The sequence below is a fragment of the Conger conger genome, chromosome 18 (genome assembly GCF_963514075.1).
Source record: "Conger conger chromosome 18, fConCon1.1, whole genome shotgun sequence".
Taxonomy (NCBI): domain Eukaryota; kingdom Metazoa; phylum Chordata; class Actinopteri; order Anguilliformes; family Congridae; genus Conger; species Conger conger.
Window position 1 is genome coordinate 32,313,851 of NC_083777.1, and position 16,142 is coordinate 32,329,992.

The 16,142-nt window shown below is 46.7% G+C and overlaps 2 protein-coding genes across 2 annotated transcripts in view; one reads left to right on the forward strand and one right to left on the reverse strand.

Annotated features, from left to right (window-relative positions):
* Positions 1 to 5,583, reverse strand: part of LOC133118266 (exportin-5) — a 36,354-nt gene extending 30,771 nt beyond the window's left edge. The window contains exons 1-11 of the mRNA XM_061228118.1: positions 5,341 to 5,583; positions 4,257 to 4,378; positions 4,002 to 4,074; positions 3,776 to 3,913; positions 3,259 to 3,441; positions 2,966 to 2,992; positions 2,552 to 2,737; positions 1,801 to 1,877; positions 1,351 to 1,395; positions 1,025 to 1,124; positions 558 to 641 (exon numbers count right to left, since the gene is read on the reverse strand). Coding sequence (XP_061084102.1) covers positions 558 to 641; positions 1,025 to 1,124; positions 1,351 to 1,395; positions 1,801 to 1,877; positions 2,552 to 2,737; positions 2,966 to 2,992; positions 3,259 to 3,441; positions 3,776 to 3,913; positions 4,002 to 4,074; positions 4,257 to 4,378; positions 5,341 to 5,442 — 1,137 coding nt within the window. The 5' untranslated portion in view covers positions 5,443 to 5,583. The remainder of the gene's footprint in view (positions 1 to 557; positions 642 to 1,024; positions 1,125 to 1,350; positions 1,396 to 1,800; positions 1,878 to 2,551; positions 2,738 to 2,965; positions 2,993 to 3,258; positions 3,442 to 3,775; positions 3,914 to 4,001; positions 4,075 to 4,256; positions 4,379 to 5,340) is intronic.
* Positions 5,584 to 7,535: 1,952 nt separating this feature from the next.
* The window catches only part of LOC133117897 (apoptosis-stimulating of p53 protein 2-like), a 29,696-nt gene continuing 21,089 nt past the window's right edge, over positions 7,536 to 16,142 (forward strand). Inside the window, exon 1 of the mRNA XM_061227408.1 lies at positions 7,536 to 8,111. Within this exon, the coding sequence (XP_061083392.1) occupies positions 8,085 to 8,111 (27 nt within the window). The 5' untranslated portion in view covers positions 7,536 to 8,084. The remainder of the gene's footprint in view (positions 8,112 to 16,142) is intronic.

Consider the following 16,142-nt stretch of genomic DNA (forward strand, 5'->3'; position numbering starts at 1 on the left):
CACTAAATACTCACATTAAACGTCAAAGATAATAGTCACATTAAACCTCAAAGATAATAGTCACATTAAAGGCCACAGATAATAGTCACATTAAAGGCCACAGATAATAGTCACATTAAAGGCATGGCCACAGAGGGACAGACATCGACAGTTGCAAACGGTCTCACTCAGGAAGGGAAATACGAGCAGGGATCATCTAATCAAGGTCCTCCAGAGCCGAGACCTGCTGGTGTCCCAGCCTCCCTTTATTTGGGATGATTCCTTTTACAATTGATGATTCTCATTCACCCATTCATACACACATTCACACACCAACGGCGATTGGCTGCCATGAAAGGTACCGACCAGCTCGTCAGGAGCATTTGGGGGTTAGGTGTCTTGCTCAGGGACACTTCGACACAGCACGGGCGGGGGATCGAACCGGCAACCCTCCGACTGCCAGACGACTGCCCTTACTGCCGGGGCCATGTTGCCCCCACAAGGTTTAATCCCAAAAGGTGGGGTGCGGAAAAAAAAAGCTCCAGGTACAGGTGGAAGCAGGAGATGGATGGGGTTACCTGGCTGGGGTGGGTGGTGAAGGCCAGAAATGCCTCCAGGTACTTGTGGAGGTTGGCAGGGACTTCCACTTCAACACTGGAGCCCTGATCAAACACACAGACACACAACTTCATTACTAATTACAATAATAAACACTATACAAAAAAAGGACCTGTAAAATGAATAAAACTGAATAAAAACTACAAACACTGAATGAAATGGCAGCTTTTAAAGCGGCTGTTCTGGGCCCTGACCATTATTCCGGGCTCAAAATGCCTCGACCTCCAAACAAGCAAACCGTACGCCCTGAGTCCAATGAAGGGCCAAACCACAGATCAACTCACGGTCCTCAAACTGCAGGTTTCCCACCCTCCCCTGGGAGTCAGGTGTGAAGATAGTGTTCAGCTAACTGCCCCGGAGAAAAGAAAAGCAGGGCTGGATTTGGAAGTGATGATCCCAGGGCTGAGCAGGGGGCAAACTAACTCACCACCAGGGCGCAGAGCTGGGAGCCCAGCGCACAGAGCACCTGGCACAGCCTCTTCAGGAAGGTGTAGTCCCTCTCCACCACGCCCACCACCTCCCCTGACCTGGCCACAGACACAGGGACACTGACACAGTCACAAACAGACATCACACGGACTAACTTGGGACTAACGCGCCCAAGCCAAACCCCAGTGCAAACGACCAAAAAAAGGACTGCGGAGTTAGGAGTTAGGGGTTAGGGGTCAGGGTTCACCACAGCAGACCGAAGAGCAGACGAGATGGAACTTCACTTGTCGAAATTAAGAGAAGAAACTGTGGACAGGTACTCACTGTGTGCTGGATAGCGGAGATGCTACTGCCGCTCCATCTGCAGACCTGGAGCCAGAGACAAGAGTGGTGTGAGACAGAGCTAGAGCAGAGAGACAGAGCTAGAGCAGAGAGACAAAGCTAGAGCAGAGAGACAGAGCTAGAGCAGAGAGACAGAGCTAGAGCGGGGAGACGGAGCTAGAGCAGAGAGACAGAGACAGAGCTAGAGCAGAGAGACAGAGCTAGAGCGGGGAGACGGAGCTAGAGCAGAGAGACAGAGCTAGAGCGGGGAGAGACGGAGCTAGAGCAGAGAGACAGAGCTAGAGCGGGGAGAGACGGAGCTAGAGCGGTGTGAGACAGAGCTAGAGCAGAGAGACAGAGCTAGAGCAGAGAGACAGAGCTAGAGCAGAGAGACAGAGCTAGAGCGGGGAGAGACGGAGCTAGAGGGGCACTCAGGGAACGTATGGTACTCACTGAGCGGCAGACAGGATGTAGTGCATGGCAACGTCGTCAAACAGCAACATCAGCGGCTTCCTGTCCTCCAGCTTCCCCTGTGGCGTCACAGAGCAAAAGTCACACACACTCACACACACCCCTACACCGGCTCCCTACGCCCTACACCCAGCTCCTGTGCCCTACAGCTAGCTCCCTACTCCCTAGACCCAGCTCCCTACTCCCTAGACCCAGCTCCCTACGCCCTACACCCTGCGCCCTACACCCAGCCCACACTCACCTTCCTGCGCCCTACACCCTGCGCCCTACACCCAGCCCACACTCACCTTCCTGCGCCCTACACCCAGCCCACACTCACCTTCCTGCGCCCTACACCCTGCGCCCTACACCCAGCCCACACTCACCTTCCTGCGCCCTACACCCTGCGCCCTACACCCAGCCCACACTCACCTTCCTGCGCCCTACACCCTGCGCCCTACACCCAGCCCACACTCACCTTCCTGCGCCCTACACCCTGCGCCCTACACCCAGCCCACACTCACCTTCCTGCGCCCTACACCCTGCGCCCTACACCCAGCCCACACTCACCTTCCTGCGCCCTACACCCTGCGCCCTACACCCAGCCCACACTCACCTTCCTGCGCCCTACACCCTGCGCCCTACACCCAGCCCACACTCACCTTCCTGCGCCCTACACCCTGCGCCCTACACCCAGCCCACACTCACCTTCCTGCGCCCTACACCCTGCGCCCTACACCCAGCCCACACTCACCTTCCTGCTGACAGCGATGAGCAGACACTCCGCTGCCTCCAGCTGGAGCTCGGGTTCCCCTAGCAACAGGCACAGCATCTCCAGCAGCCGGCAGTTCTCATTGGTGATGTGCGCCAGTGCCACCCAATCAATGTAGCCCGCCAGGGTGTTCAGCGTGGCCACGCCCACCCGACAGTGAGCCTTCGCCTGGGCCAGCGAGAGAGCGAGAGAGTTACCATGAGCAGATCCACTCATGTTTTAATCCCATAAATCAGTGTGTTTTTGGCTGAAAGGTCAGAGGCTGCCACAGCAGTCTCATGGCAGTAAGTGGAGATATCGTCAAAGCAAGCGATTCAGGTCCGTTCTGGTTTCACAAGAAAGGAACCAAAACAAGGCTCATCGTATCACACAGGAAGCTGTGAATCAAAAGCTCACCTTCAGTTCTTGACTTGGAACTCGTTTCTGGAAAACAAAGACATGCATTTGTAAAGATCAAAAAGTATTAAGCAATCCAGAGTCAACAAGTAAAAGTCCCACTGTTGCCAGCCATTTTTGAACAAACGTGACGTGACGCAAAACCTAAATCTACAATTTCAATGCCAATGTGAGTGTGTGTGTGTGTGTGTGTGTGTGTGTGTGTGTGTGAGAGAGTGTGTGAGTGTGTGTGGGTGTGTGTGTGTGTGTGTGAGTGTGAGAGTGTGAGTGAGTGAGTGTGTGTGTGTTCTGACCAGGCGGCGGAACTCGTCCACGTTGCGCTGCAGGATGGTGAGCAGGAAGCTGAACACGCTCTCCATGTTCTGGGTCAGGGTCTGCTGGATGTCCTTCCTGCGCTGCGTGGGCAGGGTCTGGAACGTCACCACGTCCTCGGCCAGCCGCAGGAGGATCAGCATCACCAGCTCCGTCTGCGCCTCCTGTGGGGAGGTGGGGCTCCTTTACACCGCCTACACCCGCACACCTCCTACACCTCCAGCCCCCGCACACCTCCAGCACAGGTATTGGGGGCGTTCTCAGCACCAGCGGCTCATAAACAGGCCAAAGAATCCACACCTTGTAATTGAGGCCTGAACAGCCATATTTTCATCAGGAAACCACAGGAAACCAGGCTGAAGAGCGGGACTCTCGGCCACCTACTCCCCATGGAGGCGGACTGATGCTGACAGGCCCCCAAAAATAAATAACTGAATAAAAATGAGAGAATGGTTTCCGTGCTGCGGAGCAGGAGTTAAAGCGTGTGGAAGAACCAACCCCCAGACCGGTGAGCGCCTCCAGCTCGGTCAGCATGTCGGGCCAGTGCTGCGGCCACTCGCGCTTGATCATCTCCACCACGATGCGCGAGAGCACGTCTTTGATATGGCTCTCCTCCTCCATGATGGGCCGCGTGCCCTGCAACGCAACAGCCGCGCAGCTCATTACCATGTCGATTAATACCAGCGAAACAGAAACCATTGGGGAAAACTGGATTTTGACTCACATTTGACAATAACCCCATCGCGCAGTTCTTTAACTGGACCTTTTCTTGAGGGGGCATGTTGTTCCAGCGAAATCTAGCATTTCAACACAAAGGAGTGTGGGTTACTGCTGCAGGGGCGTCCCCTTAAATTTAACGGCAAATAAACGGTTCCATTTGTAGGAGACATGCATCTCAGATAAACTTGTCCCAAATAAAACAGGGGAAAGAGTTTAACATTTCACAACAGAAATACTATTCACAGAGTGTTTGACTTACTTGATAACGTGTTCCAATATTTGTAAGCCGAAGTGTCGGATGACCGGTGACTGTGCCTTATCGGCCAGTTGCAGACCACAGGGAACGCAAAATGGACACTTCTCTTTGAACTCCTCGCAGAACTACACAGGGCAGAGACGGGGACCATCAAATGTGCATGCAGCAGGGCTCGATTCTGACATTTTGCCCAAAGTGCACATGCTCTTCCAAGTTGAAAACTTTAGGAGCAGTAAGTAGGCGTGCACCTCGTTTATTTTTCCAGTTGGCACACATCATGAGTCTCATGAGTCCGTGTCCTGCAGTGTAGCTGTTGAAGCCCGATATAAAGACTAGGAATATATTCTACACGGAAAGGACTCTGCCAACCGTAATCCGCTCAGAGGCTAATGTTTACGATCATATCAAAAGCGTTAGCTATGGCGCTAATACTGCAGGCTGCTGCATCCAAGTTGCTCTGTCTAGTTGGCAAGGCAAACGCGAAGTTAAACATGACTGACACCACAATGTTGCGCCTCTCCATGGAAACTGAAACTGCTTAGCTTTGCAAATTCTGTAAGTGAAGACACATAGCCTACATCGCTTGTCACCTGATCACCAATGCATTGACCAGTTCACACAAAGTTATCAAAATAAGAATACTCTTCATATTGCTAGCTATATCATGGCTATATTAATTAACGTCGTTAGTAAGCCAAAGAAGCATCCAATACACCCAACGAAACAAATCAACCAATAAAATTAACTTCGATTCACTCTACAGACAAAATGCTATTGCGCTATTTTGACGAGCAACGTTAATATTCTCTTAGCATACGCTATTGTATCTAGCTAGCTAGCTAGCAAGCTTTCCAAGCAGGAGAGCTTGGGAATGAATGAACTTTGCAGCTAGCCAACTAGTTAACCAGCTAGTTTCTCACAAAGCAAACTGGCTAACGATGTTACGAATTTCAATTGTTTGTTAATTTTCCCTATTGCTTAGTTTCGCTCAAGCAAAAACGGGCTCTCTCAAAATATTATTTCCAGGTACAGATCTACTATTAAAAACGTGCACGGACATCATGCTGCCCGCTATGCATCCATTTACCTTCAGGGCCTCCAGGCGGTATCGTTGGCTCGACTCCGCGTCCATCATCACATTCACAGCTTTAATTAGCTGGTCGCACATCGCGGCTACCGGCTCCGCCATAACTCTCCCGTTGTTTACAAGCGGAGGAAGACTGTAAATAAATAAACGGCGTAGTATACACTGTAACAGCAGACACCTGCAGAAAGACTGCACGCGCACCAAGACCTCACACCATGTACATACACACGCAGCGTGCTAGGCCAGGGCGTAGAACTGCGCATGAGTGGAGTTCGGGTTGATCCATGGGATTTGTAGTTCAACACTGTGTACTCCACTGGACGGAGCACTTGTTTGAAATAATAATGCCATTATATACCACAGTTTTACTGAAGCACTACATATACGGTTTCAATATATATAATTATAACAATGTCGAAATGTTTTAGAAAAGACCAACAATGTCATCAAAAAGATTTTCCCTGCAGAAATGCATTTTTATTTTTTTATTTTTTTATAGTCCAACTAAACATGATATATTGGATAATAATTGATTCTTTTATCCGTAGGCCTGTTGTTTTTCTTCACGGGACTAGCCCACTCAGAAAATTATATAATTTGTGCACAATAGGATGCACACCATAACACGACCCTCCGAAAACAGGACAGCCAGACAGATTTTTCACACTGTATCCACCACTCTCATACACTCTCAGAAATAAAGTGACAGCGGAGGAACATTTTTGTTCTTTAAGGATCAATTTTCACAAATGTACCCTGAAAATACAGTTCTCTTTGTTTTCCAAACAAAAAACGAGTACAAACGAATTATATATTGCTGGATAGATACAATTTTTTTATGTATCAACAGGGTACTGCCCCAGCGACAAGCATTTGTACCTTTTCATACCTTTATTTCTGAGAGTGCAGTACCTGACGACTCAACGCGCACACTTATTGCACACCTATTAACATATCGCACGCGACTGACCACAGACGGACGACGAATGGTAGCCTAGCAACATGTAACATAGGCTGGAATATAAACTGTGACTACTTTTGATAATTTGAGCAACATTTTTATATATTTGACAATGTTTCACTCTTTTGCACAGGAAAATATCCAGTGTTAATTCGAGAGTACAAAAGCCCGACATGGATAAACTGTACTCTGAAAGAGGTGATTTAACACTGAACATTTTAAGTCTGCATGTGGCATTAAGCAGTGTTCAGGTGGAACTAACATCTATAGATGAACCGTAGATGAATAACATGCCAAATAACTGTCATTTTCTTTCTCATGGCACAACTGCCAATCCATCGTTTTTATTCTTGTATACTCTACCTGGTTTTTATTCTTGTATACTCACTGCACACGGATGTTGGCCGTTCCAGAGACAGAACATGTCCTTTTGCACACATTCCATTTGTAGTCAATATGAATCGATGTACACACAGGGGGGCGACATGGCTCAGGCAGTAAGAGCAGTTGTCTGGCAGTCGGAGGGTTGCCGGTTCGATCCCCCGCCCGGGCTGTGTCGAAGTGTCCCTGAGCAAGACACCTAACCCCTAATGCTCCTGACGAGCTGGTCGGGGCCTTGCATGGCAGCCAATCGCCGTTGTGTGAGTGTGTGTATGAATGGGTGAATGGAGAAGCATCAATTGTACAGTGCTTTGGATAAAGGCGCTATATAAATGCCTGCCATTTACCATTTACACAGTACCCAGCTACTCATTTTCCATATTTACAGTGTCATTTCACAACTACAACGGCCAAATTATCTGATCAAACAAATTGTAAAATATGGTTGGATTATTGAAAGGTAGGCTACTGTCGTTTGTGGTTGCATAGTGTAGCCTATTTACGGATATAGCCAATACAAACAACGAGTAGCATTTCAATGCAAGAGACATTCCATTTCCTTTCAAATCTGCCGCAATATATCCTGCCATTCAAACAGTTTTATTTTTATTTGTGTCCCTAACTAAGCAATTGCTCTCGGAGTAAACTTCACACCTCATCGCTGAACCATGTTAAAATTCGTGATTATTGATGTGTAACTGCGAACATTAACAGGGCCTCCGATGAAGGTGTTTGGTTTTTGTCTCGCGGACGTGTAGGGGCAACCTGAACACAAAGAGGAGGGCTCAGAATTCCAGGAGAATGAGTTTCCTCCCTCTACGTCATCAGGGCTGGGCTATCATTTGTTGATCTGCCCAGGCAGAGGATTGTCAGGCCCGGGGTCTCTGTTAAGGTCTACATGCCACCGCAACTGTGGAGGTGCCACAAATTAATGCTCGGAGGTTTAAAGCATTAAAACAATTTGGTCTACTTTGGAACGCTGGATTTCGGCTGCAGTGTTGCTTTTCCTGCTGAAAGGCAACCGGCTCGGAACTTGCATCAGGTGTGGACTATTCTGTAATGAGCTAATCGCCACCGGAGGAACTTTACGCATGAAAAGGCTTTGTTCCTTCGCTTTGCAACAAGTTTCTACGAAGGAATAACAATTCGAGTTGGCAGATGAGCCAAATCGAGGCAGCACCGTGATCTAATCAACGCGGACAGTTCTATCAGCAGTTGTACATTTCTTGAACTAAGATTTTTTTTAAACAAGGCGGGGCTAAGTTAGTTTGGTAGCTACCAAGCTACGATCGATCGGTCAGAAAAGAGGAAACTCTTCTGGTACACCACTGCGGCTTGCTCTGGACCGCAGGAACGGTAACCTCTTCGAATCCTCAATCAAAAGGATTGGCAATAGGTTTAAATGCGGTACGAAGCTAAAATGATGCCGGTAAGTAGGCCAGTTCTTCGCTCGCTGTACCAACTCTTTAAAATGTGTGTGATTGTATTTTTCATACATACTTATGTCGCTGTAAATAGGCTACATTTACAAGGAACACATTTGATGTAGCCTAATAAGTTAGCTCCCTGGCTAACGCAATACCTCACTGTCGCAAGACAGAGTTATGTGTAGATGGTCATCTTGCACTGCCCGTTTACGTTGCCTGAAGCTTGGTTGATTTGTGTACTTACTGCTAGCTCGCGCTGCTACTCAGAAAAGATTATATTTTGTGTTACCAGCCCACTAGACTGCCTTCGCTGTTGCCATGACGGTATAATGATATTACCCAATTCTGGCAGTAGCCGTGTCACGGTTTCCAGTTTACGTCGTGAGAATATTTTTGATCTCCTAAAACAAGGGTAAAACAAAGTATTGCGCTATTAAAGAGTCATGTGGTCTAATAATTTGCTATTGGTGGGAATACATAAGTCCACTGCAGTCTGTAACGTTGTCTGTAGGCTATGTCTAGCATTTTTACTAGAAACATTAATTATGTTCAATTTAGTCTGTCGAACGGTATTATTTCGGTAATATAAAACCCCATGATTCATTCAGATCCAATACGCGCATTGGAAAGTGTTTCGCTGCAGTTTTGCTGTTTATTCAAACAGAGGCCAAATTAGGTCGCTATCACTATATCGGAGCGACAAAGATGTTTTTTGTAATTCTTATATGCAGTGCTTTATATGCTGTGTTATAATCTGTTACGTGTGTGAAACATGTTTAGCCATTTGTGGAGTTGAATTATGAGATGTACGAGGCCCTGGATAATACAATTAAGTGTCAACATTCTTCCAGATATTGTTACACATTATAACAACCAGGAACGAATTCGTTACACTTTAACTGCTCTGGTATGCAGTCATGGATGTTGCTTTCAAAGCAGAATCCCGAAGTTCTTTACCGCATTTCACTTGACATGATTTTTGGAGACAGATTGCATTCAACTTTTGCTCACAGCGCTCACCCGAAAGTTCTTTTATTCCGAATTTGACTGTTTATTCTTATCGGTTTCGTCGATGGGATTTGCATTCCAGCGGGATTATCTGAAACAGAAAACTGTCATGGTTCAGTACGGATTGCGGAATGTCGTCATAGATTGTCATCACAGGTTTTAACTTAATGTAATCTTGCAGTTGGTTCTGAACCAAAAAAAGACTGATATATATATACACACACACACACTCTCACTGAGCACTTTATTAGGTAGATCTGCACACCAGCTTGTTAATATTTAATCAGCCAGTCATGTGGCAGCAACTAAATGCGTAAAAGTTTGCTGACATGGCCAAGAGGTTCAGCTGTTCTTCAGACCAAGTGTCAGAACGGTGAAGAAATGTGATCTATGAAAAAATGATCTAAATGACTTTGACTGTGGAATGATTGTTGGTGCCAGACAGGGTGGTTTGAGTATCTCAGAAACGGCTGAGATTGGGATTTTCACACAGAACAGTCTCTTGGGTTTTCAGAGAATTGTGCAAAAAAACTAAAAACATCCAGTGAGCAGCAGTTCTGTGAGTAAAAATGCCTTGTTAATGAGAGAGATCAGTGGTGAAGGGCCAGACTGGTCAAAGCTGACAGGAAGGTGACAAATGACCGCACATGACAACAGTGGTATGCAGAAGAGCATCTCTGAACACAAAACACGTCAAACCTCTTAAACAGATCGGCTACAGCAGCAGAATACCTATAAGTAAAACAAAAAAGCCTAAAAGTGCTCACTGAGTGTGTGTGTGTATATTATATATTTTATGTGTGTGTATGTATGTATGTATATGTGTATATATATATATATATATATATATATATATATATATATATATATATATACACACACATTAGCTCATTGCCTTTTCTGCGGTAACAGCAGGTGAGAAGACTGCCAGGGGTCCCCAGGCTGAATCCTTATGCAAAACTCACCACTATATGCTAGTTTTAGTATGTGTAGTGCTTGTTTACCATTTGTAAATACCCCAAAAAACGATTGATTGATTGGTTGCTGCATGGTCCTGTACTTAACCACAGCGGAAAACCTGGTGCTTTTAAAGTTGGGCTGGCACCACGGATCACAGCTGAATTAAGAGGCTTGTTGCAGGTCCTTGGTGGCCTGCAGCAGGGAGGTCAGCCCTGTTACTCTGCACCATGCGGCGATAAAGTTCTGTTCTGCAGTCAGTCCCAGAGTGACAGAGTGACAGAGTGACAGAGCCACAGAGTCACCACGCTTTGGGGAGGTGGCAGGAGGAACAGATGACACCAGTTTGTTTCTTCTGCAATTCACCTTTTTCAGTTGAAGTAGAATGAAAAAAGGTGTTTCTCCAATTCGCATATCTTGTAAAATACGTCTGTCTCAGTGACTTGTAATTTTATTTCTTACTGAATGTGAACACCGTGATGATAGCTTGTGGCCTCCGTGAGTTCTCGATAAGCCAGACGAGTGTAAAACCATAGACCCCTTCGGCACCATATATATTTTTTTAAACCGTGGTTAATTGTAAATGATTGAAAATCTCCAACATGACGAAACTAATTATTAAGCTTGGAGTCGAGCGGTGCAGTGTTTTGCAGTCAGGTTGTGTTTTAGCCGGAGTGCATTCTTTCAGGACGGACTGTGCGTGCCTGTTGTGTGTAAATCCCTGTGGAGTCACTGTGATTGCAGCTGAAGGAAACTCCAGTCTGTGCCATGGGAACACCTTGTTCAGTACGACCTGGCTGTTTACTCCCTGAGATGAACACTCAGCTCATTAGGTGTGTTGGATGTGGGCATAGGGGACTGTGGTCATGGGTCCAGTGTTTGAAGAAAGTTCACTAGGTGATCAATAGGGGGCAACAGTCTGAAAATATGGCCCAAATGCATGTAGGTACACCCCCCCCCCCCCCCCCCCCCCCCCCATTCACAAGGCATCTTTGTTCAGGCGAATATGATTGAAATGTATGTTTTTACATGATATGGGGCCTTGGATCATGACTCTGTGTGACTGGTTTGGCCAGCTGGAGGCTGTCCTGGGCTTTCTTTCTCAGCTCGTAACTGATCAGTGAAAGTTTGCACACAAGCTCTCCTCAAGCTCTCAGTTGCTACTCTCAGGGAGCTGTGACCCTGTTGGACCCATAACTTCTGCTCTTAATTATTTCATTAGTTCAATCATATCTTCGCTGTAAAAGTTACTGCAATATTTACAGCGCATTTTGAACAGACAAGCTGGCCAATTTACGATCATGATTTTACAGCTTGTTACTGTTATTACACTGCTATGGTTTTTACAAAAAATTATTTACCTATATTTTGTTGTCTGTACAGTACCTTCAGTTTATAGCAATGTTAATTTTAAAGCAATTTATAGCAATTGTTACTTAAAGATTTCACTGTGCTCAAGTACAGGAGTGAACTAACATAGTTAACTACAGTTAACTGTCAGAAAAGGAAGGTAACTGGTTGGAACAAAAACCAGGATGCAGACACCCTCTGGCCAATCAGTACCAGTAATTAATGACTTCATGGCCATATAGTGAAGGGGACCAGGAGTGCAGTTGGGTTCTGCAAAAAACAGAAGTCTTAACAATGAATGTGTATGTAATTGAAAGCAAACCTGAACTGTAAATGGTTAAATGGCTAAATGGTCGGTGCAAATACCTGCAGACACTGCGGCCCGCAGCAGTTGAGTACTGCTGAATTCGACCGTATCATATTATCTGTCTGTGTGCTGACCTTGTAAATAGGCTACAATGCCATCGTGAATGCCAGGTAGATACAGACACTTAGCATTTGAAGTGTGTGGTTGTGGTGATTTCAGATGGTTTGAGCAGCAGCAGCAGTGCCATGTCTCTCCCTGGTTTGTCAGAGGAGCAGATTGCTGACTCCATCTCTCTGTGAAGCAGCAGTCTGTTCTGGGCCTTTGGTAGTCGCAGTGTGCTCTCGCTCTCCTCTGTTTGAGCAGGTAGTGTGCTGTATTTGTGGAAAGAAGGTATCGTTGGAGATTGTGTGTGGTAGAGCTGCGTTTTTAGAGAATGGACAGTTTTATTTTACTCTTCACTACTTCTGTTCTTTCAAAGTTTCCTGTTATTTGGCAACAGGTCAATCTCACCACAGCCAGCTGTACATGAACAGGACGATATTTGACCTTCATGGCTTATTAACGGCTTAATGGCGTGTCTCTCTAATTGATATCCAGCTAGTGTCAATGAGGCAGACCTCACTGTGTGGATCTTGGTGTGTGAGATTTGCCAGAAGCTCCATAGATCCATTGTTCCTTCTGTAACACCTGCCACACTCTGTATTTCAACCCTGCATATGTGAGTTTGCCTAACAGAGTATTTTTGCAAACACCCTTTTTTGTTGCAAATTTTCCACACTGCAAGACAATTGAAACTGGGGAAAATTGTGATTTAAAAAAAATAAAATATAAATAGTATTGTAATTTTATTCCCCTCAGTAATTTGTGTGTCATTCGACATCAATATAATAACAGAATTGTTTGAAGGCATTGTTATGAAAAATAATGCTCGTGTAGTTGCTAATTGTCATTATTTGATCAGATTTCTCAGTTTATTTTTGATAAGAGGAGTGTAGGGTACCCTGGCTAGATTTCGGCATGTGTTTACACTGTGAGGAGCGTGTTGAGGAGCGTGTTGAGGAGCATTGTGCGGGTGGCGCTGCAGGCTGCAGTGGAGCAGGCTGGAGGGTTTTCTCCACAGCGGGCCGGGTGGGGGGTGCAGGATGCAGCTCACACAGGGCCGGTCTGTGATTAGCAGGGTCATCTGGGGTGAGTGGAGCAGTGTGAGGGGCAGGGAAAGCTGGCCGCCTGGCTCTGCAGAAAGGGTGTGATCTCACTCCACTCGCGCCACAAACAACCGCTCAAAGATCCCGGAACACAGCGATCCCCTTTAATAGCATGTGCCTGTGATTGTTGTTTGTGCGTGAAACCCGTCATCGATTTGACGTGGTGGTGCGTCTGACAATCAGTGCTGTGTGGGACAGACTGTTCTGCGGTGTGCGAGTTTGTGCATGTGCGAGAGGTGGAGCTGGGAGAGAGAGGGAGGGAGAGAGGAGTGCGAGAGAAGGATGTGACTCACTCACCTCCAGTAAAACAGTATGTCAGCAGTACAGCATTAGTCAACCTGTCAGCAGGCGTAAAGCAGTCTCAGTGATTACACTGAGGGACGATCTACGCCTCCCATTCAGACCCATTCCTTTAGCGCTAGCCTATTCAAACCCCCAAACCCCCATTCACATCAATAACCATTTCCAGAGCTGTGAGTAAGACCCCCCCCCCCTCCCCCCGCGGTGGACTGCTGACCTCTGATAAGGGCTGTGTACCCCACACATCACTGTTCTGTTACATGGCTCTCATTGTAAAATCCCAAACCAGCCAACCTCCTTTATGTGGAGCGGTGTGAGCCTTTGATGGCGTTGTGAGCCGTTGTGTGCTTATAGTGCTATCGACTGCTGCAGCTGTCCCGGCTCCTGTAAAGTGTCTAACACTCATTTGGTGACCAATTGTATATGTGGTCATTAATACAAAAGTCTTTGGTTCCAGTCCCCCAAATCATTTAATCAGCGTTGGAAGGAACTGATATTTCGACACAACTGTTTCCAAGGTCCACGGTTTGCTTTTTGTGTGGGAATGGGCCTTTCAAGCAGGTCTCATTATTTATTATAATTATCATATAAATATCATTATTATTGGGGTGTAGCCCAGGACCATCTGTAGTGCTAGCTATTGTTCTCAGCATTCTTTCCTGGGATGTTCCCTCATTTGGGTCCGAGTTAATACGGGAAAGCATACATTTGCCCGGGATATTTCAGCAATTTTAGTTTTGTTGGAGCCACCTTTTTGGGTTCACTTTGTGATTAAGCCATCGCATGGAGTAGAGGTTGTGAAAGTAAAATGAAACCAGGAAAAAAACAAAGTGGGGAGCGAACGATAACATTTCCAAAAGGTCCTTGATGGAGAGATCTGAAATAAGCGGGTCAGGTGTCAGTGTGCCTGTGAGAGTGAGAGGGTCACAGCAGTACTGTGTGATTTGGTTTTGTATTAAAGGGCTGGGTCATTCAGGAAGACTGTTCTGTCTGATCACAGAGTGGACATTGTGAGGTCTGGAGTGCATCTCAGGAGCTGGGAATGGTTCAGCTCTCCGCAGGTCATTGTTTCTGCAGTACTTTACAGTCCTGTAGCTGATGCTTTTATCCAAAGCGCCTTACAGTTGATTAGACTAGGCTGATGACAATCCCCTCTGGAGCAATGTGGGGTTAAGGGCCTTGCCCAAGGGCCCAACAGCTGCACAGATCTTATCATGGCTACACTGGGGCTTGAACCGCCAACCTTCTGGGTCCTAGTCAAGCACCTTAGCCACAAGACTCCTAATAATATAATAATAATCATAATAATAATCATAATAATAATCATAATAATAATCATAATAATATTCTTACCACTCTGCAACAACCAGTACGACACGACAGTAGTTTTGGCCTTGGTCTTAAATTCAGTCATTGCAGAAATCCCTCAGAGCTGCGAGTAGTGTCTACTCAACATGCGACTTTAGCCTTTCACAGTTGCTATATCCTGCTGATCTACAGCGAAGTGAAGATCAAACACTGCAAAATAAATAAAAACAATCAACAAGGAAACTAGGACAAACGGCTCCGAAAAATCCAAAAGTGTAGAAAAATGCATCAACTGTTACTTTTCTCCTGGCTTTGATTGAGTGTGTTTTGCTGAGAACAGAGTTATTGGTGGAGCTTGCGGGTGAAACCGTGTGTTGCTGAGGGTTTAAAGACGTCGGGCATGGGCTGTGTTCTCGGGAAACCTCTCTGCTGATTCACCACAGAGTCTTACAGCTCTAACAAAGCCTACAATTGCACCCTAAAATGCTAATGAGGAGGCTGGCCTAATTGAAGTCTGTGGATAATCTCCTTTTGAAAAGCTGGACCCCTCCCTCCCACTCCTCTTCTCCTGGTTTAAACCCCATGCCGGGATTTAATCAAACCATTAGCTCCACCCACTAATCACAAACCACACACTGGACCCCCACGGGGGGGGGGGGGGGGGGGGGCTCTTTGCCTGGAATAGGGTGACGCTGCTCATGCCGTCAGTCAGGCCCTGGGTTTCTGTTCATTCTGGGTGGGAGGGGATCAGCGTTATGCACACTGAGTGCACTCTCAATGCCCTCGTCCTGTTAAACTGTAACTGTAGCAGGGATCTGTCCCACTGCGACCAGCCTGGCTGTACACCTCCTGTTACACAGAGCCCCTGCTGTACTGTAGACCTCCTGTTACAGCGTCCCTGCTGTACTGTACTGTAGACCTCCTGTTACACAGAGCCCCTGCTGTACTGTAGACCTGTTACAGCGTCCCTGCTGTACTGTACTGTAGACCTCCTGTTACAGAGTCCCTGCTGTGCTGTAGACCTCCTGTTACAGAGTCCCTGCTGTACTGTACTGTAGACCTCCTGTTACAGAGTCCCTGCTGTGCTGTACTGTAGACCTCCTGTTACAGAGTCCCTGCTGTACTGTACTGTAGACCTCCTGTTACAGAGTCCCTGCTGTACTGTACTGTAGACCTCCTGTTACAGAGTCCCTGCTGTGCTGTAGACCTCCTGTTACAGAGTCCCTGCTGTACTGTACTGTAGACCTCCTGTTACAGAGTCCCTGCTGTGCTGTACTGTAGACCTCCTGTTACAGAGTCCCTGCTGTACTGTACTGTAGACCTCCTGTTACAGAGTCCCTGCTGTGCTGTAGACCTCCTGTTACAGAGTCCCTGCTGTACTGTACTGTAGACCTCCTGTTACAGAGTCCCTGCTGTGCTGTACTGTAGACCTCCTGTTATGGGAGAGACAACCAATTAAGCTCTTCAAAAGGAAGATTATCTACAGACTTCAATTAGGCCAGCTTCTTCATTGGTATTTTAGGGTGCAATTGTAGGCTTTGTTAGTGCTGTTAGACTCTGTGGTGAGTCAGCAGAGAAGACTCAGTTCTGAGTAGAAG